The 12852-nt window shown below is 61.9% G+C and overlaps 1 protein-coding gene across 3 annotated transcripts in view; it reads left to right on the plus strand.

Annotated features, from left to right (window-relative positions):
• KCNT1 (potassium sodium-activated channel subfamily T member 1) overlaps positions 1–12852 on the plus strand; it is a 95734-nt gene that overhangs the window by 59660 nt on the left and 23222 nt on the right. For all 3 annotated transcript variants that reach the window (XM_054500564.2, XM_054500568.2, XM_054500566.2), the window contains 8 exons: positions 4958–5122; positions 5432–5568; positions 8358–8421; positions 8577–8685; positions 9409–9517; positions 9766–9915; positions 10332–10570; positions 12212–12446. In XM_054500564.2, the coding sequence (XP_054356539.1) occupies positions 4958–5122; positions 5432–5568; positions 8358–8421; positions 8577–8685; positions 9409–9517; positions 9766–9915; positions 10332–10570; positions 12212–12446 (1208 nt within the window). The remainder of the gene's footprint in view (positions 1–4957; positions 5123–5431; positions 5569–8357; positions 8422–8576; positions 8686–9408; positions 9518–9765; positions 9916–10331; positions 10571–12211; positions 12447–12852) is intronic.

The raw sequence follows: 12852 nt of genomic DNA on the forward strand, positions 1-12852 counted from the left end.
CAGGTGCAGCAGCAGCTGCCAGGCCCACGGGGGGCACACCCCCCCAGCCACCCCAGCAGCTTCCCCGTCACCACTGCTGAGGCCCACTGCCCACTGAGCAGAGGAGGGGGCGGGGCAAGGCCTCAGCGGGAAAGGTGGAGGCCTGGAGAGGGCAGCTGTCCCAGGGTGTGAGTGCTTGGGCCTGGACTGCCTCTGACACCTCCTCTAGGCACCCCAGCCCACCCTGGAGGGACCCTGCTATCGGGGAGATGGGAGAGGGAGGGGACCTCTGTGGGTGGTTGGAACAATTTCCAGGAGGCTGGATAGGAGGAAGAGCCCAAGGAGGTAGCCAGGGCCTTCTGGGAGCCAGACCCCCAGGTGGCTGCAGGATGCGGGGGAGACAGGGCAGTGCTCCCAGGGAGCCTCTGCTGACCCCGGGCTCAGCCCCAGCTCCCTCCCTCTAAACAGCAGTGGGCATGGCACAGGTATGGGCCCAGGCCAGGCCTGGCTCTTCCCCTCACTATATCCGATCCAAAGCTGTGGCTCCAGCTGTACGGCCCCCAGCGTGGGCCATGGTCTCCACATCTGCGGCTTCCATTCCCCTAAGTTCAGATGGGGGTGTGCGCGTCTTTCCACCTGGTTGTCGGCCGCTCCACCGCCCAGTGCCGCGAGTCCCGTTCCTGTGAGCTGCCCGCCCCTCTTTGGTCTGCCCCCTGGTTCTCACTGATGAGCGAGTCTGTGTGTTCTAGAAGAAGCCCGCTGTGTGTGGCTTTCCCGTTACTTCCTGCTCCATGACCTCACCTCTCATTTTGCTTACAGAATCTTCCATTCACAGATGGTCTTGATTTTTTTTTTCTTTAATGAGAGATGGGGTCTCACTCTCATTTTGTTGCCCAGGCTGGCCTCGAACTCCTGGGCTCAAGCGATCCTCCCGCCTCAGCCCCAGAAATAGCTGGGATCACAGGCGGCTTGGCTTTGATTCACCAATCTTTCCCTTATGGTTTCTGTTTTCCTTTCTTGACTGAAAAGATCATTCCCTCCCTCGGTCATAAACCTGGCTTCCTATTTTCTTCTCAAAGTGTAAAGCTCGCCTCTCACCTGGAGGGTTTCACCCACCCGGAACCACCGTGTGGGGTGGGGGTGGAGCTGGGTTCTCCCCTCTGACGCCTGCTCCCCCACACCCTGCACTCTGCTCCTTTCTCTGCGCATTTCATAACCAGGCAAGGTCGGGAGCGAGGCCAGGAGCACAGTGTGGGGGGCACTCCGTGCGGTGACACTGCCTCCCTCCTCAGCCCCCCTGCCCCAGTCCATAAATCTAACCTCAAATTCTTTACCTTCCCTCCTCGGCCCTCCTGCCCCAATCTGTAAAACTCATCTCAAATTCTTTACCTTAATTACTTCTGCAAGGACCCTTTTGCAAATGGGGACCCATTCTGAGGTGCAGGGGGACCTGCTTTCAGGGCTATCCTTGACCATGCTACGGGCCCCCAGCCTCTGTCCCTGGTCCTCCCCGGCCCACACTTCACGTGGCCGGCACCTGCTGAGGCCGCTGCACCCAAATGCTCTGCAGAGGCCTTGACCAATCCAGTCTCTGAATTCCCCACAAGCCCTTCCAGAGACGCATCCAAGAGGTCCCTGGCCCAACTGAGGTCAGAGGAAGGGTCAGCAGGGCCAGTGCATCCCCCTTTCCCCTGTGGGCTCACGGCCCAGCCACATGCAGCTCTACCTTCATGCTCCATCCAGCTCCTCTCCCCACCCCACACACCCCAGAGTGAAGAGGAGCCCCAGCCCTAGCCAACCCCAGGGTCGCTTTCAAATAAAGCAGGAGCGAAGCGCTCTCTCCTGTGCTTCTCACGAGACCATGGCACCCACGGCTAAGGGCCAAATCGGGGTGTGCAGCAGGCCTGTTCCATGTCCCTCTGCTGTGTCCACAGCCTCCAGGCCAGGGCTGCCTTCCCATTCTGTTCTTGAAGCACCAGGGGAGCCCCCACCTCCCCTTATCTCCATTAAGAAGTAAGACAAGGCCAGGCACAGGGCTCATGCCTGTAACCCCAATACTTTGAAAGGCCAAGGCGGGAGGATCGCTTGAGCCCAGGAATTTGAGATCAGCCTGAGCAACATAGAGAGATTCCCATCTCTACCAAAAGTATGAAAATTAGCTGGGTGTGGCAGCGTGCACCTGTAGTCCCAGCTACTTGGGAGGCTGGGGCAGGAGAATCGCCTGAGCCCTGAGGTCGAGGCTGTGGCGAGCTGTGATCTTGCCATCGCACTCTAGCCTGTGCAACAGAGAGTAAGACCCCTTCTCAAAAAAAAAAAAGAAAAAGAAAAGGGCCAGGCACAATGGGTCCTGCCTGTAATCCCAGCACTTTGGAGGGCCGAGGTGGGTAGATTGCTTGAGATCAGGAGTTCAAGACCAGCCTGGGAAAGGTGGCAAAACCCCGTCTCTACCAAAAAATAGGAAAAATTAGCCAGGCATGATGGCGTACACCTGTAGTCCCAGCTCCTGGGGAGGCTGAGGTGGGAGGATCACTTAATCCCAGGAGGTGGAGGTTACAGTGAGCCAAGATCACACCGCTGTACTCCAGCCTGGGTGACAGAGCGAGATGCCATCTCAACGCCATCTTAAAGAAAAAAAACAAGGTGACTCCAGGTGCACCAAGTCCTGCAGGCATCACACCTGCACTGCTCTTCAGGGAAATTCATGGAACAAATGCACCATCATCACAAGAACTGATTGCATTGATGGGTATGGCCATGGTGACAAGTGACCGACAGCCCAGCAGCCTGCATGCAGAGGCGTCACTGTAGCTCGGGCTCCGTGTCCACAGTGGGGTCCCTCAGATCAGCCGCTGCCTGCCCGCCTTGTCTCCTTTCTCCCGGGTGGGGCAGGCAGAGCAGGCCCTGAGTGGGACGAGCTCTGAGTGAGGCAGGGAGGAAGGTAGGGGCAGGGCCTGGGGGTTGGCGCACCCTCCCTCCCATCAGCCCTGCCGGGCCTGGTGCTCAAACCTGACCCAGGGTGGGCCTGTGCTGTCCCTGGCAGGGCTAGGGGTGACTGGGACAGTGATGCCACTGACCCCACCATCTAAGCCGCTCCCTGCCGCCTCCGAATGACTCTGGAAAGACCGAGCCTCTCACTGGCGATGGTAAGGGCGGGCTGCGGTGCCCTTGCCCTTGGTCTCTGCTGAGCTGAATTCACCAGTAAAAACCCTTGAAGCAGAGTGATGACCCCGAGGCCCTCGCTCACGAGCGTCCTTCTGGAACATGGCAACGCCGGCTGGGTTCTCCTGGAAGCATCCTCCAGGCTCTTCGATCAGCAAGACAGACAGGCGGCTTAAACAGCAGACATGTATCCTCCGCCAGCCCTGGAGGCCAGAATCGGAAGTCGAGGGGTTGACAGGGCTGACCCTATCAGGCCGCTTTGAGGGAGATTGTCCCACGCCTCTCTCCAGCTTCTGGTGGGTCCGCAATCCCTGGGGCTCTGTGGCTGTAGAAACCTCGGCCTCTGCCCTGTCTGCATTTGGCCTCTTCTCTGTACCTCTCACTGGATTTAGGGCCCACTCCAACCCAGGGTGACCTTATCTTAAATCATTACATCTGCAGAGACCTATTTCCAAATCAGATCACATGGCGAGGTTCTAGGCAGATGGGACTTTTAGGGTCACTACGGAGCCACCGTCATTGGCTCCTTCATCCTCACGGCAGCCCCGGAGGCAAGTGCCATGCCACCATCTTGGGCAGATAGGACTTTTAGGGTCACTACGGAGCCGCCGTCATTGGCTCCTTCATCCTCACGGCAGCCCTGGAGGCAAGTGCCATGCCGCCATCTTGCGGGTGAGGAAGCTGAGGCTCAGAGTAGGGGACGTGAGCCCTGGGGTGTCTGACAGCAGAGCCCTTGCCAGCACCATCCGCGGGGAAGCCTCTGTTCCACTCGCCCCGGAGTCTTGAGCACCTCCCAGCTGTGGAACCTGTTTTGTGTGCAAGACAGTGGAGCCTCGTCACCGGAACAAAGCAGGCGCTGGATAAGTGCAACGAGATGGTCCCATTTAGACCAGATGATAGCACATCACCCCTGCAGCCCACAGTCCATGGGAGTTCCTGCCATTGTTCATTTAACACGTGTTCAACAAGCCGGGCACCATGACTCAGCCTGTAATCCCAGCACTTCAGGAGGACAAGGCAGGAGGATCTCTTGAGCCCAGGAGTTCGAGACCAGTCTGGGCAATGTAGTGAGACCCCATCTCTACAAAAAATAAAAATAAAACTAGCTGGGCATGGTGGTGATACACCTGTAATCCCAGCTACTCAGGAGGCTGAGGCAGGAGGATGGCTTGAGCCCAGGAGGTCAAGGTTGCAGTGAGCTGTGATTGTACCACTGCACTCCAGCCTGGGTGACAGAGCGAGACTCCATCTCAAAAAAAAAAAAAGCAAAAAGTTTCACCTACAGGCAAGTGGGGCCGGTGCTAATAGGCCCCGGTGGCCTCTGTTTTGGATCTGTCCCCTTTGAGTCTCAACACCCAGAGCTTGCATCTGGTGAGCATGAGCCAGAGCAGGTGGCATCCTCAGACCAGCAGCCTCAACCACCTGCCCCCAGACATAGGCTCCTGACTGTGAGGCCTGCGAGTGCCTGGAAGACCGGGGTCTGAGGCCTGATTTGGCCACCCTTACCATCAAGAGAGTGATCCCCAATCCCACAGGCTGAGCCTCTCCACCCTCGGTTTACTCCACAGTCTCCAGCCGCCCCTCCTCCCTTGGTCCCCACACATCCTGCCAGCTGGGCCTGCGTCCTACTCCGTGTCATCTGAGGCTATCAGCATCTACAGCTTCCATGTGGGAAAGGCCCCCCTAATGTAGGTGTCACCCCCGGCCGGCCCTGCCCCAGGCCCCCAACAGACAGTCGTGTGTCAAGGCCCAGGTGCTTCGCTGAGAGCCCTCGCTCCCCAGGCCTGGTCGCTGGTGCTCACCTGGTTCTCACCTGCAGTTCGAGGAGCTCGTCTACCTCTGGATGGAGCGGCAGAAGTCGGGGGGCAACTACAGCCGCCACCGTGCGCAGACGGAGAAGCATGTGGTCCTGTGCGTCAGCTCCCTCAAGATCGACCTTCTCATGGACTTCCTGAACGAGTTCTACGCCCACCCCCGGCTCCAGGTGAGGCCCCTGACCGTAGCCCAGCAGACGCCTCCCTCCCGGCCCCCAGAGATGCCATCCTCTCCCCAGGACTGCTTTGCAAGTCCCTGAGTCCTCTCAGCCTCAGTTTACCCCTTCAGTGAGGGTGGCAGCCCACACTCAGGTTGGGGGGAGCCCTGTGGGGGCCCCTCTTTTCCCTCCTGCCAGATGCAAGATCACAGTGAGCTCCAGGGCCCAGAGGTGGTGGGCACAAACACAGTCCTGAAGGCAGGGCCGCCCGGGTGGGGCAGGGGCCGGCTCAGAGGGTCTGACCCTCCACCTGGCCGGCAGGACTATTACGTGGTCATCCTGTGCCCCACGGAGATGGATGTCCAGGTGCGCAGAGTCCTGCAGATCCCTCTGTGGTCCCAGCGGGTCATCTACCTCCAGGGCTCTGCGCTCAAAGACCAGGACCTCATGCGAGCTAAGTGAGTGCTGGTGGGCGGAGGGGGCGGCGTGGGGGCACCTTCCTGAGTCAGGTCGGCTGCTCAGGGCTGAGGCATTGACCATTGCTGTCCTGGCCAACGAGAACCATGACAGCACTATAGACTATCCCCAGGGTGGACCATTTGGAGTGAACCATCCAAAGTGGACCATCTGGGGTGAACCTTCTGGGATGGACCATATAGGGTGGATCGTCTGGGGTGGACCATTCAGGGTGGACCTTCTGGGATGGACCATTTAGGTGGACCATCCAGGGTGGATCATCTGGAGTGAACTGTCAAGGGTGGACCATCTGGGGTGGACCATCTAGGATGGACCGTCTGGGGTGGACCATTCAGGGTAGACCTTCTGGGATGGACCATTTAGGATGGACCATCCAGGGTGGATTGTCTGGTTGGGTCATCTGAGGTGAACTGTCCAGGGTGGACCATCCAGGGTGGGTCATCTGGGATGGACTGTTCAGGGTGGACCGTCCAGTGTAGATCATGTGGGGTGGACCATCTAGGATAGACTGTCCAGGGTGGACCAGCTAGGGTGGACTGTCTAGGGTGGACCATTCAGAGTGAACCATCTGGGATGGACCTCTAGAGTGGACCATCCAGGGTGGATCATCTGGGGTGGACTATTCAAGGTGGACCATCTGGGGTTGATCCTCTGGGGTAGATCATCAGGGGTGGACTGTCTGGGGTATACCCTCTGGGGTTGTCTCTGGGGTGGACCATTCATGGTGGACCCTCTTGGGTAGACCATCTGGGGTGGATCGTCTGGGGTGGATCATCCAGGGTGGACTGTCTGGGGTGGACCCTCTGGGGTGGATTGTCTGGAGTAGACTGTCCGGGGCCTCTTGCAGTTTCTCCAGCTCAGGTCCCAGGCCCAGATGAGCAGGACCCTGCAGCCAGGCCCTTGTCCCTGCACCATACCCACTGTGGAGCAGCCCAGGCAAGCCCACCCCAGCTGAGTCTCCGTCTCCCTTTTGCAGGGTGAGGGGCAGCCTTTTGCAAGCTCCACCTTCCCCTGCTCCAAGTCTAGGGAAATCTTTGTCAAGTTCTAGGGAGGCTCAAAATAGAACAGGGGCGGGAGAGTCGGCTGCCTGGGAGTCAGGGTGGGAGAGGAAGGGCTGAAGGTAGAGTTCCTTTTAAAGACAAATTGACAGAGTGACAAGGTAACAAGAGTATATTGTTACCTGGAACTTTCCAGAATGTGTTGGTGCACTTTCTGGGACACTCCCCGGAAACCCCTCCTGGTGATGTTTTCATTCCAGGAGCCTGAATGTGTCCTTAGTGGCATAGTGTGGGTGGCACTCCCAGGATCTCTCCTCATCGCTCCCCCTCCCCCTGCCATGTCCAGAGCCCCAAGCTGGAACCCATTGCCTATGGAACGCCACCTCTTTTGTGGTCCCATCCCCAGCACACACAGGCAACGCACCTGCAGGCAACGCACACACAGGCAACGCACCTGCAGGCAACGCACACACAGGCAACGCACCTGCAGGCAACGCACCTGCAGGCAACGCACACGCAGGCAACGCACCTGCAGGCAACGCACACGCAGGCAACGCACCTGCAGGCAACGCACCTGCTTGGGCCCAGGGAGTGGGGAGAGGTCAAGGGCGTAGGCCATGCCCAGCCAGGCAGGGATGAGCCCAGAGGTGTCAAGTGGTAACAGTGATGTGGTGGGGTTCCCTGCCCTGGGGCAGAGGCGACAGTTTCTCAGACAGCATCTCAGCAGTGCTGGGTAGTTTCTGCAGCTGGGCTTTCAGGAGACCCAGGTTCCCAGACCACAGAGTCGCCAGGCCAGGGAGCGGACAGGGTCTCTGCCCCCAAGTTCCCCCCTCCCTCCTGCACCCCAACCCAGCCCTGGGTGAATGTCTAATGGCAACATACAAGATGGGTACCCCAGAAACCAGTGTCCAGGTCAGGTTAGCTCCCCTGATGCCCAGGTCACTGGCACACACTGAGGTGGGGTCTCCACCGGGCCTGCTCCTGCCAACCCTGGACCCCTAGCCCCTGACGCCTGGGAGTATGGACAAATCCAGGCAGCCCCAGCCAGCAGAGCCCCCTCGCACGACCTCCTGATGCTCCTCTACCTGACCAACTTCAGGGACAAGCTGGGGGGTTGCTTCAGAGAACAGGGCCTGGGGGAGGAAGGGCAGGCACTGCCCTAGGAAGCACCATGGGCTCCCACTCAGGGCCGTGGCCAGGAGAAGCTGTCAGCTGGTGTCTCCAGGACACACTGTCCATGGCGTCTGACCCCCTGCCCCCCCACCCGCTGTCAGCCTGCACACGCTCGGGGACAGGTGTGGCTCCTGACCCCCTGCCCCCACCCGCTGTCAGCCTGTACGGGCTCAGGGGACAGGTGTGGCTCCTGTGCCTTCTCGACTGTCGGAGCTTGGAGTCTCCCTAGGGTGTCCAGGAGTCCTGACCCGGCTCAGAGCCTGCCAGGGAGGGGCCAGGGAGTCTGGAGAGGCCCAGGATGCCTGCAGGGAGGCACTGGGATACCTGGGGGGGGCACACAAGGATGCCCGCCAGGGGGCACTGTGATGTGGGTTGGCGGGGGGGGCAGTACGGGGATGCCCACTGAGGGGGCACTGTGACGCCTGACCAGCAGAGAGCAGGGGCCTCCTCGCGCCTTCCAGCCTCCCCACCTTCCATCCAACCATCCTCCCAATCTCTTCGTGTGCACCTGCTGCACCAACCTCCTCCCAGGGGAGGTCCTCCCCACCTCACCTCCACACCCCCGGCTCCACCCATGCTCAGGCCCTGGTGCATTGCAGGATGGACAATGGGGAGGCCTGCTTCATTCTCAGCAGCAGGAACGAGGTGGACCGCACAGCCGCAGTGAGTGAGGCTGAGTCCCTGCCTGGGCAGGAAGGGCACCGTGGGGCTGGGGAACGGGGGTCCCCGAGGGAAGAGACCTGCCCCAGGCTGCTGGTACTGCCCAGCAACCCACAGAGGCCAGCCCGTCTGCACTGACCAACCACCCACCCCGCCAGGATCACCAGACCATCCTGCGCGCCTGGGCCGTGAAGGACTTCGCCCCCAACTGCCCCCTCTACGTCCAGATCCTCAAACCTGAAAACAAGTTTCACGTCAAGTTTGCCGGTGCGTCTGGGGCACGCATGGGTGATGGTGCATCTGGGGCAGGGTGTGTGTGCATGCTGTTGGGTGATGGTGCGTCTGGGGCAGGGCACGTGTGCACACGTGTATGATGGTGCATCTGGGGCAGGGCGCGTGTGCACACGTGTATGATGGTGCATCTGGGGTGGTGTGCGTGTGCATGCAGTTAGGCGAGCTGTGTGGGGCAGCGGGAGGGGCTGGCCCTGGAGCTCCTCACACAAGCACACCAGGAGGTGCTGGAGGGGACGGCAGACCCCCATTCTCACCGCATCTGAGAAGGGACCTAGGGAGTCCGACCTCTTCAGATAAAGAGTCTTCGCTGGGGCCCTGGGGTCAGTGAAGGCAGGGGCAGGAGCACCATCTGGTGAGCACCTCTATGGGCAGGGACTATGCCAGGTGCCCAGGGGACAGGGGTCAGGGCCCACATGGAGTGCCCAGGGCACAGGGGCCAGGGCTTGCCCCGCCCTAGAGCTCCTCACTGAGCTGGGAGAGAAGCACGGGAGCGATGGAAGGTCCACTGAGGCTCAGACCAAGTAGGGGGTTGAGGTCCACAGACTCTTGGGGCAGAGATGCTGAAGCTGGACAGCAGACATGGGGGTACCAGGCAAGGGTGCATCTGCACAGCACCTTCAGGAAGTGAGCAGGTGCTGTGGGGGAGGAGAGAGCCGGCAGGGCGGCAGGTGGACCGGCCTACCCCACTGCCCGCAGACCATGTGGTGTGTGAGGAGGAGTGCAAGTATGCCATGCTGGCACTGAACTGCATCTGCCCGGCGACCTCCACCCTCATCACCCTGCTGGTGCACACGTCCCGCGGCCAGTGAGTGCCCTGTGCCCCAGGCCCCGGGGGACTGACATCCATGGCCGGGCCAGCGCAGGGAGACAAGGCAGGGCCTGCGTGGGGGCGGAGATGGGCTTCCCGGAGGAGGGACGCATGGCCGGCAAAAGTCCTGCACGGGGAGGGCGTCCATGCCAGGGGAAGCAGAGGGGCCACCTGCAGACCCGGCCGGGGAGGAGGGGCAGTCACGGCCGAGGGTGACACTCCCCTGGCCCCGCCCCGGCCCACAGGGAGGGACAGGAGTCTCCGGAGCAGTGGCAGCGCATGTACGGGCGCTGCTCGGGCAACGAGGTGTACCACATCCGCATGGGTGACAGCAAGTTCTTCCGCGAGTACGAGGGCAAGAGCTTCACCTACGCGGCCTTCCACGCCCACAAGAAGTAAGGCCGGGTCGCGTCCATAGGGCTGGCTCTCCAGGGCTGCTCTGTGCCTTCCCCATCCGCCCGGTCAGGCCAGGGGTGGCCCTGGGGCGGGGCTGCAGAGGGCTCGGGGGCAGGGCATCAGGTCATCCTGCCTGGCGAGGGCAGCCGCAGGACTGGGCTCCGGGTCCACATAAAAACCTGCCACGTGGCTCCTCCCTGAGGCTTGTGAGCTGACCCCAGCTCTCTTGTCCCCAACACCTCTGGGACGGGAGGGCTCGGCCAAGGTCCCTGACCCCAGATGGTCCCCAGGAGGAAGACGCGTAGTTCCGGTGGGGACTCTGGTGATTTGCAGGAAGGGCAGGCAGGGAGCGAGGCAGGGAGCGGGACAGGGCGGGCGAGCGGCGGTACCTGAAGCTGCCGGTGCCCCCGCCCAGGTACGGCGTGTGTCTCATTGGGCTGAAGCGGGAGGACAACAAGAGCATCCTGCTGAACCCGGGGCCCCGGCACATCCTGGCCGCCTCCGACACCTGCTTCTACATCAACATCACCAAGGAGGAGAACTCGGCCTTCATCTTCAAGCAGGAGGAGAAGCGGAAGAAGAGGGCGTTCTCGGGGCAGGGGCTGCACGAGGGTCCGGCCCGCCTGCCTGTGCACAGCATCATTGCCTCCATGGGTGAGCCGGAGCGGGCACGCGGGACTCCCTGGGCCTGCTCCTTCGGCGGGAGACCAGGCGGGACGGGAGACCAGGCAGGACAGGGGCAGGTGACCAGGCGGAACGGGAGACCAGGCAGGACAGGGGCAGGTGACCAGGTGGGACAGGAGACCAGGTGGGACGGGAGATCAGATTGGGCGGGAGACCAGGCGGGGCAGGAGACCAGGCAGGACAGGTTCGGGAGACCAAGTGGGGCAGGGCAGGAGACCAGGCCAGTGTGGCCCCCAGACCCAGTTCCTCTTGGCCCGTGCCTCCAACCTTGGACAGGTAGAGTCTCTCTGGGCCTGTTTTTGAATCTGTCAAACAGGAGTGTCCCTGCCTTCCTGTGGCCACCTTTGTGGGCATTGCTCCCTGTGTCCACGTGCCTGTCCAAGTGGGGCTGCCCACAGGACCAGCTGGCAGCTCAACTGGAGGCTCCTGGTGGTCCCATCAGCCCGGAGGGTCTGCTTTACGTGTGTCCCTCAAACAGTCGGGGGTCCTGACGTCCAATGGGGCCGGGAGTCGGGATGAGGTTGCAGTGGCCGAGGGCTTTGGCCTCTTCTCGTGCCTTCAGGGATCCTCCCAGGGTGCTGCGTGCCAGACAGGGTCAGGCTGCCTCTGAGCAGATGCAGGCCCATGGCCCTGAGGGCACCACCCATAGTGGTGTTGCCCCCTCTACAGCCAGGCCTTCCTGGGGGACAGTTAGGGAGCAGGGCCAGGCCAGGAAGCCACTCAGGCCCCAGACCCACAGCCAGGCCAGCACGTTGCCGCCTCCGTACAGTGGCCCAGGCAAAGGCTGACCCTATGGGGCACCCCAGCACGCCCACCCTGGGGGGTTGTTACACGGTGGCTGCTGGGGCACCAGGTGGTTCAGTGCAGTGGGGCACAGTCTCCGAGACCCAGGGGGCCCTGGGGTTTGGAGACGTGCTGATGCAGAGCCCGCCGCCTGCCAGACCCCGCAGGTTCCCGGCCGCCCTCTACAGCAGCTCACTTGGGGAGCCGGGCCTGGCCGCAGGGCACTGGGGAGGCAGGCTGCTGCTGCCTAGCCACACCTCCACCTTCACCTGCACAGTGGGCACTCTGCCCCCAGGTGGCCTTCAGGAAACCAGGGTGACGCAGGCAACCCTCACTGCACCCACAGAGGCCCTGGGCCATACCTGGAGGTCCACAACCCCCACCTGGCAGCCTGGGGGTGGTACAGGAGTGGCAGAGTCTGCTCCCGCAGGCACTGAGTCACCCGGCTGCTCCCCACCTGGCCCTGTCCGCAAGGTAGCCTGACCAGCTGCACGGGCCCCCCAAGGCTGAGACCCCCGAGCCCAGGATCAGCCAACCCCCTCCTCAGGCAGCTGGTACTGAGGCCACAGCAGCTGGCCTGGATGGCACCGATGGGGCACTGGGGCCCCCTGGGTCTTCGCTCAACATCATCGCCACCCCAGAGGCCACTGTCCCTGTTGTATGGAGGGGGAAACTGAGGCATAGAGAGATTGAAGCTTCTCAGCTGGAGCACAGGAGCCAGGCTGTGACAGGGTCTCCAGAGTTGACTGTGTTCGCCTGAGCTCTGGGAACTCACCACCCCTGGAGGTTGGGAGTCGGGCTGTGGCCAAGCACAGGGCTCTCTTCCAGGGACAGTGGCCATGGACCTGCAGGGCACAGAGCACCGGCCCACACAGAGCGGCGGGGGGGGCGGGGGCAGCAAGCTGGCACTGCCCACGGAGAACGGCTCGGGCAGCCGGCGGCCCAGCATCGCGCCCGTCCTGGAGCTGGCCGACAGCTCGGCCCTGCTGCCCTGCGACCTGCTGAGCGACCAATCGGAGGATGAGGTGACGCCGTCGGACGATGAGGGACTCTCCGTGGTAGAGTGAGTGCTGCCTTGGAGATGGCTCCCAGTGGGGGGAGGAGCCACCCGTGAGTGCCAGGGGTGGGTGTCAGAGCCTCCTTGGTGGTCCCCATGCTCTGAGTTGCAGCTTCTGGACAGCTCCGTGGAAGTCCTTGTTTGACAAATGGAATCTTCAGGGGGCCCGACACAGACATCAGAGCCACAGCACTCTCGTCCCCGGGGAGCACTTTGAGTGTCACTGAGATGGGAGTGTGCTGGGCTACACACTTCTCAGTTGGGGCTGGGAGTGCAGAGCTAATTGGAGCGAGGCAGCTCACTGGCACAGGGGCTGTCAGGCACCAGGCAGCGCCACCCTCAGGCCCGTTCCCACCCACCTCACCAGCCCCACAGTGGCCCGGCCACTCTCTGAATCAGGATGGAGCCGGGC

The sequence above is a fragment of the Pongo pygmaeus genome, chromosome 13, assembly GCF_028885625.2.
Source record: "Pongo pygmaeus isolate AG05252 chromosome 13, NHGRI_mPonPyg2-v2.0_pri, whole genome shotgun sequence".
NCBI lineage: Eukaryota > Metazoa > Chordata > Mammalia > Primates > Hominidae > Pongo > Pongo pygmaeus.